Genomic DNA, 18,221 nt, shown 5'->3' on the forward strand with positions numbered 1-18,221 from the left:
GCCTTATATGCAGGTTTAGCAGGTTGGGTGGGCTTGGAAGTCAGACGTTACAATCGATTGTCTACCTGTCGCGCCATTTATCTTCATTCCAGGAAGATTCATATTTTATAGGGCTAAATACCCTGTTAGTGATTTTGTCACGTTACGACATGTTTTTGTATTGTTTATGTAATGTGTCAAAAAGTTTGGCCACCCCATGTCTAGCATCTATAACTCTGAATCTGGAAGGTAGCCCGGGAGAGGAGTATAGCCATGGGCCATGCGCTCGTTTGTGTGGAATCTGGAAAACAAAAACAGTAAGAAAGTACAATGTGCCCCCTACCTTCTTCAGAAGGTCAAAAGTGTTGTGGTGTCATTGGCTGCGACAGAGAGACTTGTTTGTGTGACTCATCCAAGTAAATATTGTCTGGAGGGTATGCCTCTTGTCAAGGTTCTGTTGTTTCTTCTAACATACTGCACCACACCCCATGAAATGCAGAGTGTGTGAGAAACCTGGATAAGTGGCTGCTGTCTCATACAAACTTGTTTCTACTGGTCGCCATGGAAGGAAGGAGAGAGAGAGAGAGAGAGAGAGAGAGAGAGAGAGAGAGAGAGAGAGAGAGAGAGAGAGAGAGAGAGAGAGAGAGAGAGAGAGAGAGAGAGAGAGAGAGAGAGAGAGAGAGAGAGAGAGAGAGAGAGAGAGAGAGAGAGAGAGAGAGAGAGAGAGAGAGAGAGAGAGAGAGAGAGAGAGATTTATATTTGACTCCACTCTCTGTGGAGTGTCAGGACAAAACTTTTAGTGCAGTGTTTAGAAAATGAGCAAAAGGTCTACATCTCCTCAAAAAGATGGAGTTGCAGCAAGTGTACACAGAGTTTTCCAAAAGGATCCCCCGCCAGAACCCGGCGGGACAAAGCAGTTTGAGGACAGAAAGGTGGGATTGGGGAAGAAGGTGACTCTGCTCCGAGGCATCTCCATCATCATCGGAACCATCATCGGAGCTGGAATCTTCATCTCTCCAAAGGGCATCCTTAAGCATTCAGGCAGCATAGGAATGTCCCTTGTCGTGTGGATTGCCTGCGGTGTGCTGTCCCTCTTCGGTGAGTTGTCACAGGTGGTACAAGAGATGTACTGTTGGCGGTAAAAGTTACAAAAATATATTTATTGTAGAGAAATTATTAACGGAAGTCTATTTTAGTACTGAATCAACATGTCAAACTATTGGACACTTAAATAATGTTATTAGGATAGATTTACGTTATAAAACCAACTGCCAGCTCAATGCAGGAGTAAGGCCTTCCTCGTGCACATTACTGTGCTTGCTTTGTAGGTCATGCTTGACCTTTTACATTTTATTGCAATTTAGTCGTATGTTCAGCACTACTGTGAGTTGAAAGTGTCTGCTTGGTCCATATTGTCGCTTTGATAACTGTAGTCGGTTACCCCCGGTGTGCAGTTTTGTAAAAATATCCTTATATATATATAAAATAGATAATTGTAACGTTATCCAAAAGATGATTATGAAATAAGAATTAATGAAAGCATTAACCTTGTTCTCTGATATTATAATTGGAAACAATTTAAATCAATGTAAATGTAATATCAGGATTTATATATAGCATTTAAGTTTGAAATACTGGTGCTGCATGAGAACAATCTGAAGTGATGTGCACATCTGTGTATTCTATATTGTTTCCTTATCCTTTCAGTTATTGTACATTAATGAAAGGTCCTAACACTTATTCCCTGGATATACTTTCTTCACCTCTTTCCAGTAATTCATATTCTCCAAACATTTAGTTTTTTTTCTCATTAATCTGGGTGATCATGGAGCCTGGGGGGGACTTTTCTGTAGATGTGGCTGAGATAGCTCGAAAGCCCTGGGCTCTTTCTTCAGAGCCAGAAATAATCAGTTCCCCCTGTCACTCCAGGAGCCCTGTCCTATGCTGAACTGGGGACTTGCATTAAGAAGTCTGGTGGACACTACACATACATACTGGAGGCCTTTGGCCCTCAGATGGCCTTCATAAGGCTATGGGCTGATCTCATTGCAATAAGGTAATGTCTGCCTCCTTACATAAAAAGTGCACTAACAAATATATTATATGCCAACAATGGATTCAATTAAGATGTTTTCCTCCAAACGTATTATATACGGATGCTTGGTCTGCCCCCTTTGGTGTCATTTTGAACACACAATACCCTCGTACTCAGCATACATTTTTCAATTTAGAAGTCCATTGTGGATAATGTTGTGAATTTTGGAAATGATGGTTTGTATTAAAATAACTACATTTATTACGTCTGTATTTGTATGTTACAAAGTATGTATGTTAGTTGGTAATTAGTAATCCTTGACTTCTTCTTTCAAGTTGGACATGAAACAAATCTTGTTATCTGTTTTTTTTATTCAACATATAAAATGTAGCTATGTCACACAAATTCAAATACGCCACTGTTGACCTTCCTTTTGGGTTACATTCCTGGGTTTTACTTTTTTCTACATAGACTGCCTACCTTAGTTACTCCTAGAGTTGAGCCGGATACTCGGCTGAAACGAGTATCCGGTACGGATAAAGCACTTTTGCAGAGTATTATACGAGTAATACGAGTCCATATCTGTGCTCGGATTGAATAAAAGTCCTTATTGGGTAGCTGTCTGTGTCTGCGTTCTGTGATTGGCTGGTAGCCACAGCGCCCCTCCCCTACACACATACAGTTTATTGTGTTGCTGTGTCCCGCTCCGCTCACTCATACACAGAACTCCTCTCTCCCTCCCTCAGTCAGCAAGTTCGCGGGTAAATTTAAAGGATTTCTTCGGCTTCAGGTTCATTTTTTTACTTCGGTTTGTTGTTCTTAACTAGTAGAGTTCAGGTCTACGTGGGGCTTGTTAAGACGTGGTGCTTAAGAATGCGACTCGCGTTGCGTCTCTGCCTGTCGGTGATTTTTTTTTTCAGTCTCTCTCTCTCTCTCTCTCTCTCTGTCTCTCTCTCTGCCGGTCATCAGTTTTTTTTACCGTCTGCTGGCTCTCTTAACGTGTCTGACGTTGACTAGTCACTAATAACTAAATATTACAAATTAAGCCACACACACACTTTCCCTCTCTCATAATCATCAGTGATACAGAATAATGAGTGATAAACATAAATGAACATAAGAATTAAGAAGGAATGCTGTTTTAACCGCAGAAATGCAGTACACTGTTTTTCAAGTTCATGTATGATTGGTCATATCACCTATTAATCAAGCTCCCTCTGAAGGGTCAATTGCATGCTTACAAAAGAGCATAACGGTTAAAGCCCAGCCCATTTCAAGACAACCCGACAATTTACGGGGTAAATCCTTCCTACTTCCGGGTTAAGCCCCTCCCACTATCGGGTTAGGCCCTGCCCAATCCGAGTACAGATACGGATACAGATAATTCATATGGTTCAACAGATACAGATAATGCTGTACTCGCTCATCTCTAGTTACTCCATTCAGAGGAAAACTTTGCTAGTTCAGTTACGTGTGAACATGGCTTAAATGTGGTTGCAGGAATACTCAACAAAAACACTACTGTTACAGGGTTTGAAATGACTTGGGACTCTTGGGGGGTCCCCTAAAATGTAACTATAAAAAATACTAAAGACTACCTTGCTACACTATATACTGCAGGAAAAGTTATATTGACATATTTTAAAGGTGGGATAATGGTCTTAAATGTTTTTCACGATTTGGGCTAGTCCCAGGATTGTAGTGATATCTGGAGAAGAGGATTGGCTATAATCCAACAGGTAACCCTTTAAGTCTGGAGCAACAAAGTTACAGCACCTTATATAAAGCCCTGACATGACAAAGTGGATAACAGGTCATTTTTTCCTTGAGCAAGGAAGTTAACTAAGTTACCTAAATCCACCATGCACCTTCAAAGGGTTTGATCAAATACAAATGGCATTTCTCATCCCTTATGTTAATAGATGCCCAATGGATTCTAAATTAAGAAATTTGTTATAGTTAGTAAAAAAAGACTCAAAATTAAATGAATTATTAATAATGTAATAACAATAACAAACTTATTTCACCAGTAAATTACTATTAAACGACAAAAACAATGGGAAAAGGGTATTTTACAACTTCGAATGCAGCACAAGGCTGGCGAGGCGAATTTCAAGTGAACGCAACATCTTTTTTGTTTTTCAGACAACGGCAGCTACAGACTGTTCAGTGAAACACACACACTTTTACACCGTTTAGCTGTCAGTATTTTAACCGTGGTTGCTCCATTGACATATTTAAAATATATATATACACTTCAGCTGCTAGCTAACGGTAGGCTAACGTTACCTGCTGTCGAGTGTAGTGTTTACTAGCGTCCCGTCCGCCGCTGTTTCAGTTCCCTCTAACGTCCGTTTTCGGTAGCATCAGGGAGAAGCGGAGGCCTTTAAGTGGCATCTAAATAAGGCACCGAAATCAGAGTTGCTATTCGGTCCGGTAGATAACGGCCGTTAAGACACCTGTACCGTATTAGCACCGGGTCTCGGACCCCCCCCCCCTAAAAAAACTCTTCGGATCTACACGATTCACGTAGATGACATTTTCCCATTCAAAACTCACAGACTTGAATTAAGTCCTCGATATCTTTCGTAATCCCTGACTGGACAATTAGGTTGGTATGCTAGCTTTGAATAACTGGTTTAGCTAACTGCTATATGTCTGCTGTAAGGTGGCAGATTGTTTGGCTTCATACACATACAGCTAGCAAGTAACGTTGACAAACGCACTCTTCTAATCATTACACACTGGGTATATAAGTTAGTTAATGCAACGTTTGATATAGGAACACCAACTCCAAATATTTTACTATAATAAGCAATTATTACGGAGATATAAACATAATCAAAGCACTTCCAGGATTTTCATAAGGGATTTCACTCTTTGAGGCTTAGTTTTTGCCGCGTTCAACAATAACCTACGTGTCTGCGCCATAGACTGTACTGTTTACGCCGGAGGACCACAACAACAATCTCTGATGCTATTAGCTGCCCTGATTGCTGCCCAATCGCACTAGGAAATAAATGATTGTTATAAATATAAAACGTCACTAAAGACCTATAATTTTCAATCATTTTTAATGTTAAAAATAAATTCTTATACGGGGTCCGGGACCCGCCCAGACCCCTCTTATTTGACATTAACTGTGGTAAAATAGTTTTATTGCATTCAAATGGCAATAATTTAGTTTTTTTTCAAAATATTTTCTCAAACCCTGCAGCACAATGGTTCTCTAGATGTGTTCTAAACAGTTTCCCTACACCAAAGAAGAAAGCAGAACTTGTTTTTTCCACAATTGAGCCTCCTTTTAGCTACGAACCTCTAACAATAGTGCAAGTTCTTATTAATTGTTGAACAGAGAAGGGGATCATGCTCTAATGTTTATACATTTGTTTCTTGTGCAGTTTAGTTTTTTTACTCTTTGAACCAATTGATAGGGGATCAAAGTTGAGTACAGTTGCTGTTCTCAATGCCAGTTAAAAGCTAAAACCAGTTCAGTCAGATATAAGCTATTTACACACAGTGCAATTCATTATACAACATTTTGTGTTTCAACAGTTGTATTAGACTTTGTTGGGTGACAGAGCCCATCACACCAGGCATGTAGAAGCTCTATCTGGCTGCGATCTTGTGATGTGGTGAACAGACTCTAGTTCAGACTGGTGAGGTGACAAACGGCTCCCTGTGAACCTGTCATAGTACACAGCCAAGCCGAGTAGTATAAACAGTCCAGTGGCTATCCTGAGCTTTCCAATTTTATGCTTGCCTAGGTCTAGTGGGACTCGATGAAAGCCATGCGAAATGAACAGAATTAGAAAATGAAAACAAGAATCAGGGAGACAATGAGAGATTTCCATGGCTTTAGCAGCTCAGTGGCTGCTGTGGGAAATGAGGGAAACACTGATGAGCCATAAGACCAGTATGTGAGACCAGCCAACCTTATTTGATTCTTATTGAAGTCTATAGCAACACAAACACACACTCACACTCATACCATGGGATTAGAAATGATGACAGAGGAAAAGGTGAACGTCAAGTCTGCGTGATTAGTCAGCCATACAGGTGTGAGTGTTTTTGGCTATTTATAAACTTGTGATCTTTAATAAATTGTGTAGGAATCTCAGACTTTTTATCCCCATAGCTTTGTTTGTTTAACTATTTGTTTAAATAAGTAAACAATAACTACATCATCCACGTGATCTACTAAATTCAACTCAAATATTGTCTCTATTTTGGTTCTGTACCAACTCCTGGCAAAGAAAACACAGCTCTTTAGATGTCACATGCTCCATTATGTTCACCATTTAGTCCCAAACTTGTTGTGGGGGTTTGTGGATGTATCAGACCTTTCTCACTGAAGTTGGGGGGTTTTACTACTCAAACAATGGTCTTAGACCCTCCTTGAATCTGAGTATTGACTAATGTTCTAATGTTCGCCCATCACTTTGTATGCATGTGTTTTCCAGGCCTGCAGCGATGGCAGTCATCTCTCTGGCCTTTGGTCAGTATATCCTGGAGCCTCTGTTCATGCCCTGTGATATCCCCCCTATGGCTGTCAAACTGGCAACGGCCATCGGCATAAGTATGAATATCATTAATAAATCATTCAGGATGATTTTTTTTTCTTGATGATCTTGAATCCTATATTGGAGGCATGCATTTCCTTTCATTTACAGGAGTCACACAGTGGTGCAAGAGAGAAGTCCTTTATTTAATTAAAAGCAGCAATGCTAAAACTTGAAAAATACTCTACTAAAACATTATGTCCATTACAATTGAAAGTCCTTCATTGAAAATGATTCTCTCTGTTTTCAGCATCTTTTATTTAAAAAAAAAATTGCATACCATGATAAAAAGTGTAATAACTAACTATTTTGTCTATCTGAACAATTTTAAGGATAAATATCCCTGTGAGTGTTCTGATGTGTAAAAATCAGTTATCCTATTGGTTTGGCCCCTCTATTTTAAGGCATGGATACTTTTTGTTTTTTGTTTTAATTTCAATTTTCAGAATTTGACTTTGTCTGCCCCTGTAGCTTCTGTTATGTACCTGAACAGTATGAGTGTGACATGGACAGCGAGGATACAAATCATCCTCACCTTCAGTAAGCTGCTGGCCATCAGCATCATCATAGTACCTGGAATGTACCAGCTCTTTAAGGGTAAGAAACCATGCTCACTACCCTCATCATCACCTCTAATAGCTTCTATTGGTACTATTCTAGAATCCATACACTCCTAAGATAATACTGGCTGTACATACTTTTGGCTTCCCATTAACTAAAATTGTAGATCAGAAATCACTAACTGGCGCACTGCGGTCCGGATCCGGACCCAGAAGCCGTCCCACCCTAACCCGGACAAAAAGCAAAAAAAAGACGATTGTGATTTAAACATGAAAGCTCACTTTTTGACTGTGCAGCTTTGGTTGTCGATTTGTTTCTGTTCATACTTCCCACTGCAGCATTAAACCAGTGTCTCATATGCTCAGAACCTGTTGAAACGCCTGAATGAGGCGCAATGAGCTCCTACACGTGAGGAGAACGGCCCTGATGCACTCAGGCCCAGGTTTAACATCCTGGCAGGGAAAACTAGATCTTAATTCTCCCACTTAAAAAAGTGGCACTAATGAGCCACGCTAAAAGAAGCAGTGCACTGCTGCTAGCGAAGCTACACGGCCACTGCGTCCGTATACGAGACACCGACATTTTATGATGCGCTGCCCGTCTGCTGGCAGCATATCCAAGTTGCAAACCGGGGGTGTGGCGTTGTTCCTTCACAGAAAAAAAAGTCTGTTGAATTTACATTAAAAAAAAATATATTGTGCTTGAAAACTGAATTTTCTCCTTTAACTGCTAGGGTTTTGAAAATAAAGTAATACAATTTAAGAGTAATGGCTTGCTTTCCCACCACTACTATATGTCAGTTAAGAATGTGCAAAATCCAAAAATCGCCTCCAAATTTGAAAATAGGTTAAACTGTTGGAGCTCTATTCAACACATCTGACAAATGCTGACACTTAAATGAAAAAGGCACATGACCCTGAGAAAAAAAATACCCTACACTTGCTATAAAAAAAGAACATGCATTAAAAGCAACATGCCGACTTATCGGGACTTATCGGGAGCTTATTTACCGTAACCCCCAGAGTTAGTCCATACATACCCTTCTCATCTCTGTGTGTGCTGTAACGCTGTCTGATGGCTCTACCGGTAGCAGCCCATCACAGAACATGCAGGTGACTGGTTTCAACAATCCTACTCAAAATCCAATGAAAAAGCAGCAATGGTCCATATTCCAAAAGAAGATGGTGAAACTGTTGTATCCATCTTGCCATTAAATGGCAACAGTTCACTGATGGAGTCTGTTTTTGAGAGCCTGGGCTTTCTTTTACAGTGTGTTGCCGTCCAGCTCCATCACAACCTTCTGGAGCACTTCGAACGAGTACTTAAGTTCAGGAGGGTAGTTGAGGTTCAAGGCATACATTAGGCCAAACAACATGGCAGCAGCTAAGGCAACGTTATCCAGATCATGCAGTACCACCTGGCCCTCCAGGACAATCCCAATGTTCTCTGGTCCATCAGTGGCATCTGTGTGTTTCACAACACATATTCCCAGCGTGGTCTCCTCAATGGCTCCTTGGTTAAGGTCTTCGTCTTCTGCCTATAAAGTGCACATTCACAAAATGTCATATGAGAGAAAATAAAAACACTTAAAACCTTAAATCTATCATGCCCTTAAAACATCATACTATTTAATGAGTATCTGCGTTAACTGCTAAGTTTCCTCAAATAATGGCCTGGGCCTTTATTTACCTCAGCAGCACCAGGTCTGCAGTAAGTCATATTAAGTGTCAAATAAAATTAAAACATGTGTATATTACTTACCATTTACTACAGAGCCTTTGCTACTGAGCTCAAAGCAAAGTGGAGATCTTAACTGGAGGAACACCTAATACCTATCCAGAAAACAAAAACATTTTGAAATTAATTTATTATTTATACAAACTGGTGAAGCATCGTGATTGACACAACTTATCTGACTGTCAACATTAAAATTATGAAAAGGAATTTGAATACTCTGCACTACATCACGGTATTTAAAAACTATCTAATAAATAAACTTGATTTTAGATACATTTTCTTGGCAATGTAAATCTCAAGCAGCACATTCCTGACCTTATCAAGTGCTGCGTTCTAATTAATAAGCAGAGAGCAAATTTGTGCACGGTCAGCAAAAAAACTGCAGTAAACTTTTGCCTCAGCGAGATTATGTTAAGCTAGTATTTAATTAAGAAGTTGACCATGTGGTCTAATTTTAGTCTGTACTTATACATTTTACATTACCTATCAAGATTGACAGTTACACTTAAGATAAAAGTTGCCCTCACTAGCACAACGCGAGTAGCAACATTAGCTAACCTTAGCATTGCTCGTTTTTGCTGGTCCTTAAAAACCTCTGCTCGACCAAAATAATGCGTCTAACCGGACTATCTTTAGCATAACGTTAGCTAGCGAGTAGCAACATTAACATTACCATTGACTATCCATGTTGCTCAATAAGTCAATACATCTAGACACACAAGGAGCGTCAATGTTACATATCTTTAGTTCCTGCACAATGAGCATACATTAAATCATTAAAACTCCAATGAAGTAATACATACACTTACACAATGATAACAGTTCATATATGGTTATAATTTGAAGTAAAACAATTATTGTGTTGGTTCAGGCACTCTTTAGGCACCGATGTGTTTTAAAAGTATCGTTTTAGCACTGGTATCAGGAAAACCTCATCCTTAGTGGATAATTGTAAACACTTTCTTGGGGCCTAATTGAATGTAAGGGAAACACTGTGTATACCTTTTGGATATTAATATTTTCTCACTTTTTTATGTATACACTGAGATTTCACAAACTTTTTGGTCATGGAAATTAAGTTTGAAGTCATGGTAATCCATTGGTCAAAATGTGTATGAACCCTGTTTTTAGCAGAAGTATAATTTACACATTAGTGGTTTCTTTTTTTTTTAGTATTTGAATGTAAAGACATTAAAAATAGACGTTCTCTAACATAAGTTTTCAGCTGTAAAAATTTACTTTGCTCTGTTCGTCTCAAAAAACAACGTACTACAAATATAACCTTAAAGCCTTTTCAGTCCATGATACACAGCTGCTCCCAGCAGGCAACAGCTCAGGCCAATGTCCTCACTGCTGGTGTTAGAGGCCCTACATCCCAGCGTGTGTGTGTATTAGTTTTTCTCAAATGCTAAAACACATTTCACAAACGTTTCCTCCATGTTCCCCAATGTCTAAACACAACATCCTTTTCTAAAGCTACATAAACACAACCATACCTTCCCACTTCAAAACTCAAACTTTCACACCAAAAGAGCAGCTCGAAGCTTTCAAAAATGTAAACATTATACACATCATTACACACTACAGCAAAACAATTGAAAACACAATGCTCAATTTGTGAGAAGGTTCTTTGTTTCATAACTGCCAATGCATAATTTTAGAAACTTTACAGTAATGGATCTTCTTAGATCTCTGCAGAGGATTAAGCATTTAGATTTGTGAGTTTCATATGAAGAGTATAAGTCTATAGTAAATTCTGCATGTACAATACTGTAACACAGCTCAATGCAAAGACAGAATCTATTGGACACAATACTCTTGAAAACATGATCAGGACAGGACTAGCCGTTCAAAGGACTTCATGATTGCAGAGGTCAGGGCGACGGGCCTGCAGTCATTCAGTCCTGTGATCCTGGGCTTCTTGGGAACAGGGATGATGGTGGAGGCCTTGAAGCATATCAACATGGATGTATACTTTTGCACATACTCGTAACGAAGGTCTTTGTGTCGCGCAGAGTTGCGCTCAAAGGGAACCCTATAGACCTGTTTCTTCCGCATCTTTTGGCGCCGGAGAACTCGGTCTATTGTGGCCAAGCTGACATCATCAATGCTCTCAAAGTTGACATTATCGGCAATGACTTTGTCTCTGATCTCCCGGAGTCTGATGAGGGATGGACTCTTAGTCCTGCTTTAGCCAGTCATGCCATGGACAATGACATGGTCAATGACTGCTCGCATCTCGTCCGTAATGATGGTGCGAGGTTGTCTTGCTCTCCCTCCTGGACCTTCTTCTCTCCCTTGTTGGCCTCCTCCTCTTCCTCGTTGGCCTGCTTCTCTTCTTCCATGGCCAGCTCTTCTTCCTCCTCTGACTCGAATTCCTCTTCCCCTGACTCTGCCTTCATCCATTGTGTTTGTTCGGAATCTTCAGCAAACTGTGCACTCTGAACTTGCTTTTATTCATGTGGTCACAGCATTAGCAACAAGTGTCTTCAATTTTGAGTCGTTGTGTGTAATGAATGACGCCAGGTGTGTTCATTGTGTTCAAATATTGCTGACTGTGGCAAGCATTTTGCATCACATGAGCTTTCATTTGAGAATATGAGCAGAGTTCTTTTGCAACTTGTGTTTTAGCAAGGGAAAATGTGTTAAGATTTATGAGAACGGAGGATTGTGTTTTGTGAATTGTGTCTTCATGTGTTTATGGTATTGGAAAATGATGGCTAGATTTGGTAAATGTGTTTAGACAACTGGTCATTTGGTTTAGAGGATTGGCTTTTGTGTTTTAGCATTTGAGAAAAACTGTAAGTACTTGCCTTGTTGACTGTTCCCCATGTATTGTATTACTCAATTTTTCTTCACTTAATTATCATCGACCATGCTTTGACTGCAAACAAGCTAAAGCCAATATCACTTACAGCTATTCATCTCATGACCCTCCAATATAGTAAGGTAAATTGTGAATGGTATGGTTAATTTCCAATCTGTTTGGAAAGAAAAATAAAATCCCCAGCACAGACAGATTTGACAGACAGATTTGCACGAAATCAGTATAAGGGATTAAGTCAGGACATTCACGTTATCCTGGATGATTTTAGCTTTAACTTGGTTGCACAAAATCTGGTTAAATAAAACCCAGCCAAGTAACCATGGTGATTCATTCTTTGCAAATAGCCGGCTCCAGGACAGGCTAGCTGACAGGCTAAGATTAATCCTGCAATCACATATCTTAAATCAAATGCCGCTCTCATCTGAAACGTGTTTAACAGTTATTCTATTGTCTTCTGAATGTGTTCTGATTTTTTTTTAATAACATGCATTACTTGGTATCATGAGTTTGATTTGACGGTCAAGATGGCTGCCACGGTGCTTCGGTGATCATTGTTTTTGGTTGTTAATTGTCTGAATGTTCTTTGAATCTTTATTCCAACATCTAATTATTTTTCTATTCCTCCCGTGGCACATTAAAACGGTTCAAATATTAAAATGTTCAGCTCCTTTCAGAAATTCCTGCTATGACTTTTCAGCTTTCTAGCTCTTATAATTTAATTTATGGAAATTAAAATCAAAATATTTTTTAACATGGTTTTCAAATCCTCTTAAACCTCTTCAAATTTCAACTTCAGCAATCTTTCAGCTAGAGACACCAATTAAACTATTTTATAAAACAAAACTGCTCGTTATCTATTATACTTCATAATCACTAATTATGTTTCATTAGTTTTTGGGTCCGGTTCTGAGTTTTACATTAGTGTGTATTGCGTTTCTTAGAGTGGAGAGAGTCAGAATCCGGTAAAATAAATATGGCACTTTTGCCCTCACGGCCACATTATTCACTTTTCAGGCTTCATTTTTGGATCAAAACAATGTTGTGCTTGTGCTGGTCGGACTCATATGGGTATGGAATCCCAGTTATTTACTTTTTGCATGAGGAGTCCGAGAGTGAGACATAGTCTGTCTCAAGCCCCATAGGCTCCAATACAAATCTGCCAACATTCTAAAAAAATCAAAAACAGAAGGTACATTTTTTTAAACACTGAGAGACATGTAAACTACACTGATGCATTCAGTAGAGTCTTGGGTCTCTTTAAATGAAATTATTTTTTTGGATACCCTTTATAGTTTTGCTCCAGGGGACATATTGTTTGATGTATGGAATCTTACAGAGAACATTTCAAAACCTCCTTTCGTTTTTTTTTACAAATAAAATAAAAAATTAAAATAGTGGAGTCACATGAGTTTCTATCAACAGACCAACATCATGAACTCCCCCGCTTGCCCCCCAATCCCTGGAGGGGTTTCTTACTGTAATGTATAAGGCCCATCAACTAATAACTTCTTAGCTTAGGGCGACTGTGGGAGTGGGGAGCGCGACCGTCTTCCAATCAGAGGGTTGGCCACTTGATTCCAGGCCCGGCTAACCCGCATGGTGATGTGTCCTTGGGCAAGACACTTAATCCAAGCATTGCTCCTCTAGCTGTGACTAAAGTGTGTGAATGTTAGTTACTGATGGGCAGGTGCCACTGTGTATGGTAGGTCCTGTCATTAGTGTATGAATGGGTGTTAATGGGTGAATGATGTGATGTAGTGTCAAAGTGGTTTGAGTGGTGAGAAGACTAGAAAGCGCTGTCCAATTCCATTTAGTTTGAATGCAAAACGTTCTCTCTCCCACCCCAATATTTCAAAATAAAAGCCTCAATGATTATCCGTACCTCAACCGTAAAACACAGAATGAAGCTGTTTTGTTAAATTAGGAACTGCTCTTTCAAAAACTAGTACAACTAGTACTTACTTCTTCTACTGCTACACCTTATATTACTACAAAAGTGATTTTTTAAATTCTCAGCTTTTATTATTTCTGTATTTTTTAAATTCTTTAAAATTAATTTCAGCTTTTCCTATTTCTATTCTTTCAACGATGTTTAGAAGTAATTTCAGCTTTTTTCATTTCTGTATTTTAAGCAATTTTTTAAAATCAATTTCAGCTTTTTGCATTCCAACCCATTTTAAGCAGGAAATGCATTTTCTAGTTATGTTTCCTGTTGCGATTCCCAGAGCTCTTTCACCAGAGATGAGCTGTTGAACATCTCCGCCGGTGTTATTTCCAACTTTTCTTTCCTCTGTGGAATTACTGTACATTGTAGTCATAGGTGTGCTCACCTATAGCCACGCAGTGAAATGCAGGAAAAGGAAAGCAGGCCAACCCGTTAGTGTGACTCTGCAAGAGGGTTTCTCGCACACCGCTACCTTTCTCTCCAACGCGCGCGCTCACTGTGTATCAAACTGGACGAATTTCAGCTGCTGGTGAGGAGGGACAGGGACTTTTTTACATCCTCTGTTTTGTGCTTCACGAAGACCTGGCTCTGTGGATCGATACAGGACTCCGCGCTCCAGCTGGCCCGGCTTCCAGCTGCTCAGAGCGGACAGCGACACTGAGCTCTCCAGCAAGAGAAGGGTGGAGGAATCTGCTTCTTCTTCAACAGCAGCTAGTGCAACGATGTAACACTGATCCTACAACACTGTTCTCTTGCTCTAGAATCTTTCATAATCTGCAAACCCTTCTACTCCCTCCGTGAGTTTGCTTCGATCATTTTGGTCGTTGTTTACATGCCGCCGCCGGGCAACATGCACGAGGCACATCGGACACTCGCCGACTAGTTACGGCATGTGGAGCGGACCAACCCGGACTCCTTGGTCATTGTCCTGGGGGACTTTAACAAAGGAAACCTCAGCCACAAACTTCCTAAGTTAAAACAGTTTGTTAAATGACCGACCAGATAGAAGAACACGCCGGATCGCTGATACACCACAGTTAGCACGACATATCATGCCGTCCCTTGTGCTGCGTTGGGACACTCCCACCACGTCATGGTCCACCTGATTCCTGGCAGAAACTAAAGCTCTGCAGACCTGTGGTGAGGGAATCCAAGAAGTGGACCAGCAAGGCGCTAAAAGGCCCTTCAGGCGTGCTTGGACGGGGAGGTTTACAGGACTGCTACTGACAATCTGGATGAGTTCACAGAGGCAGTAACTTCTTAAATTGGCTTCTGTGAGGACAGCTGTGTACCATCATGCAAGGCTGCGTTCTTTTCCCGTCTGCTCCCTGTACACAAACAGCTGCACCTCCAGTCACCAATTTGTCAAGCTCCTGAAATTTGCGGATGACACCACCCTCATTGGACTGATCTCTGGTGGTAATCCGCCTACAGCTGGGAGTCTGACCATCTGGTGATGTGGTGCAGCCAGAACAACCTGAAGCTCAACGCTCTGAAGACAGTAGAGATGGTTGTGGACTTCAGTACACAGCCCCATCACCCTGTGTGACTCCCCTGTCATGGCTGTGGATTCCTTCCATTTCCTGGGCTCCATCATCACCCAGGACCTCAAGTGGGAGCTGAACATCAGCGTGTCATCCCCTCTGTAGAGAGGATGATCGGCTCCAATGTGCCGTCTCTTCAGGACTTGTCGCTTCCAGGACACTGAAGCGAGCTAGAAAGATTGTTTCCGACCCCTCTCACCCCGGACAAAACCTGTTTGTGCCCCTTCAATTCGGCAGGAGGCTGAGGTCCATCAAGACTAAGACCTCCGGCCACACTTTCTGCCAACAGTTTCTTCCCGTCGGCAGTCTGACTCTTTATGCTACTCAAAGACACTTTATTGTAAAACCAGCACATTTAGCACATAAACACAGATACAGCAATAAAAATCAACACATAAAACAATCATATTAACTATACATCTACAACTTTCCTAGTAAGCAGATACTTTTAAAGTCGTCAGTTTTCTTTTTTCTGCATATTATATGCTTCACCTCCTCATAAGTTTTCATAATTAGTGAAAAATATGCCGTGTGGGTATTCTCCATATCAATGCCGGGGTCTATTTAAGAAAGCCGTGAACGTGCACTTATCCCAGCTATATACTACACCTGGATTGACATAGCTCCCCCTTCTCATCCTGGCTCGGCAAACGTGCAACCGATTAAGGTGCCGCTAGCGGATCAAGTCAAGCTGCACTCTTTCACTTATCCTGGATTTCATCCCGTAGATATCTGTGGTGGCGGGCGTGGTTTCGGCTCGGCTGCAGGGGGGAGAGAGGGGGAGTGGCTCGGGGAACAGGTGGAAGCAATAATAACCAGCTGGCGGTGATTGTGTGTGTGTGTGTGTGTGTGTGTGCTCTCCCCTACTTAAACAATAAGGCGGGGGGAGAGACAGAACGATGAGCGAGCCGTACGCCGGCGCAGTTTTTCCCTGAAATACACCCAATAAAACCATTGTACCACACAACCCTGGCATCGAGTCACTTTGTCCGGAGCCCGAACGACCCACGCCCTGTACAATATCCTATGTTAATCAGGCCCCTGTTGAACATCGGTGCACGTAGCATAGCTGGATCATTCTCAACCAACAGAAAAATGAAGCTTAGCTATTTAAAATTGCTTGATATTCCCGTAGATGATCATTGATTGTTTCTTTAGTCTTCATTTTTTTTGCTGCTATTTAAAGTTATTACTTATCACCTTGCATGTTTTTGTTTGTAGGAGAGACCAGGAACTTTGAGAATGCCTTTGAGCTGAGCAACATGAAGCTGTCTGGTATGCCACTAGCCTTCTACTCTGGGATGTATGCGTACGCTGGGTGGTAGGTGGCCCTCACACACAAACACAGGCTGAAATAAATGTTTTGATACGTTTTCTGATAAAACTGTGAATTAAGGTCTCAATTTTGTTGAGAAATCAAGGTCAAATAATCACATGATCTAATCCAAGCCATCTAAATTTACAATCTGACCCTTTCTCAATAAACATTCTTGTGTGGACTCATGAAATGTCATCAGTCGCACCCCTGGAGTCAGAATTGTAGTACTGCTCCAATTCTAAAGTCCGCATTTGGCCATAAACGTTCATAATACCCGGATCTGACTCGCCCATTTTACCGAGCACGCATCGGAGCAGGCTCGTTCTTGCTTGTGAGAGCCAAATATCCCAGAATGCATTTCACCTCAGCAGCAACGACAGAGGAAAACACAACTGTAAGTCAAAGTTTATAAATACTACTATAGTTAAGTCACGGAATGTAATTGTAGGAATCTTCCGGCGAGAAGTTAGTTGTTGTTTCAACATTTCTGTGATTTTGTCAACATTGAGCCTTAACATTTAACTCCAGGATGTGTGAGATGTGAGGTGTAGTTAAGCGGACTGTCAGATTCTTCTAGCACCGGGCGGTTAGCTCAATTCAGCCCGCAGAGAACAGCCTGTTCTTGGCAAGTCTTCTGTGAAATGCTACGCTGGTATTCACGTTTTTGTAGCAGTCATACTTGAGCTATACTATACTATAAATGGGCTCGAGTGTTCATATGTTGTCAGAGACTGATGTTGTTCACCGGTAATGTTACGTCTGTTTGAGTGCAGAGTGTAGATTCATAACTTCATGTTTACATTTAACTTTGTCTGTATCCACAGAGTGCAGCGTGTTATTTGTCCATCATTGTACGTTACGATGTTTTAATTAAAGGACAGGAGGAGATAGTCATCAAGATTCTAAACCAGCAGCGTCAACGAATCTTCAAATGATGGTCTGAATTGTAATAATAATAAATAAATATTTTCCAACTGATGAATTCTTGTATAGATAGTGGTGGAAGATATTTCATGACTGGTCAGTTGCTTGCATATGCTTGAAAATGTTTCAATGTATTTCATTGTTTGTGTTTGTTAGTTCAGCTATCTAACTGAAGCATCATTGATCCCTGCATCATAGACATTAAATACTAATCACTAATGATATCATAATAATATACTATGAGGCTAATCACTATTATATATATGTAGACACAGAAGAGGTTCAGGTACATCTTCAATGTAATTTATAGTGATGTTTATGCATTTAACCTGTAAAAGGACTATCACACTGATTATTGGCATGACAAATGGTAAGTGTGAATGTAGTCCTATTCAGTAAAATATTTATCGTATCTAACCTTCTCTTAGTTTATGAAACCATTATAAAGCTAATAAAGTGTGATGTAACAGCCCTGAATTAAATGTTCACCTCTGTAACGTTTTATGTGTTTCTTCCGTCCAATATGAATAGAAATTAGATATTTACCTGTCAGTGTAATCCAGTATTTCAGCAGCACCACAAACTACAGCTGCTTCTCCTCTTAATCTTCTTTAGAAAGATGTTTGACTGTACAACAACTCTGATCTAATCCATTGAGATTTTTTGCCTAATTATTTTATGTCTGATATATATTTATCTACTCTGGTGCTCCATTATATATACTAGGACTTCTTACGAGATTATTTTTTAGCACACTCTATACTGATAGAAAAATACACATTTGATGAG

At 40.3% G+C, this 18,221-nt stretch overlaps 1 protein-coding gene across 2 annotated transcripts in view; it reads left to right on the plus strand.

Moving 5' to 3' along the window:
* The first annotated feature begins 712 nt into the window (after positions 1 to 712).
* Positions 713 to 18,221, plus strand: part of slc7a11 (solute carrier family 7 member 11) — a 32,676-nt gene continuing 15,167 nt past the window's right edge. The window contains exons 1-5 of one of the 2 annotated variants that reach the window (XM_037460907.2): positions 713 to 1,077; positions 1,912 to 2,035; positions 6,478 to 6,593; positions 7,048 to 7,173; positions 16,412 to 16,511. In XM_037460907.2, coding sequence (XP_037316804.2) covers positions 795 to 1,077; positions 1,912 to 2,035; positions 6,478 to 6,593; positions 7,048 to 7,173; positions 16,412 to 16,511 — 749 coding nt within the window. In that variant the 5' untranslated portion in view covers positions 713 to 794. Of the gene's footprint in view, positions 1,078 to 1,908; positions 2,036 to 6,477; positions 6,594 to 7,047; positions 7,174 to 16,411; positions 16,512 to 18,221 lie in introns of both variants that reach the window. The other variant, XM_037460906.2, reaches the window with a different exon arrangement.

Source organism: Pungitius pungitius, chromosome 2 (assembly GCF_949316345.1).
Source record: "Pungitius pungitius chromosome 2, fPunPun2.1, whole genome shotgun sequence".
In the NCBI taxonomy this organism is placed as follows: domain Eukaryota; kingdom Metazoa; phylum Chordata; class Actinopteri; order Perciformes; family Gasterosteidae; genus Pungitius; species Pungitius pungitius.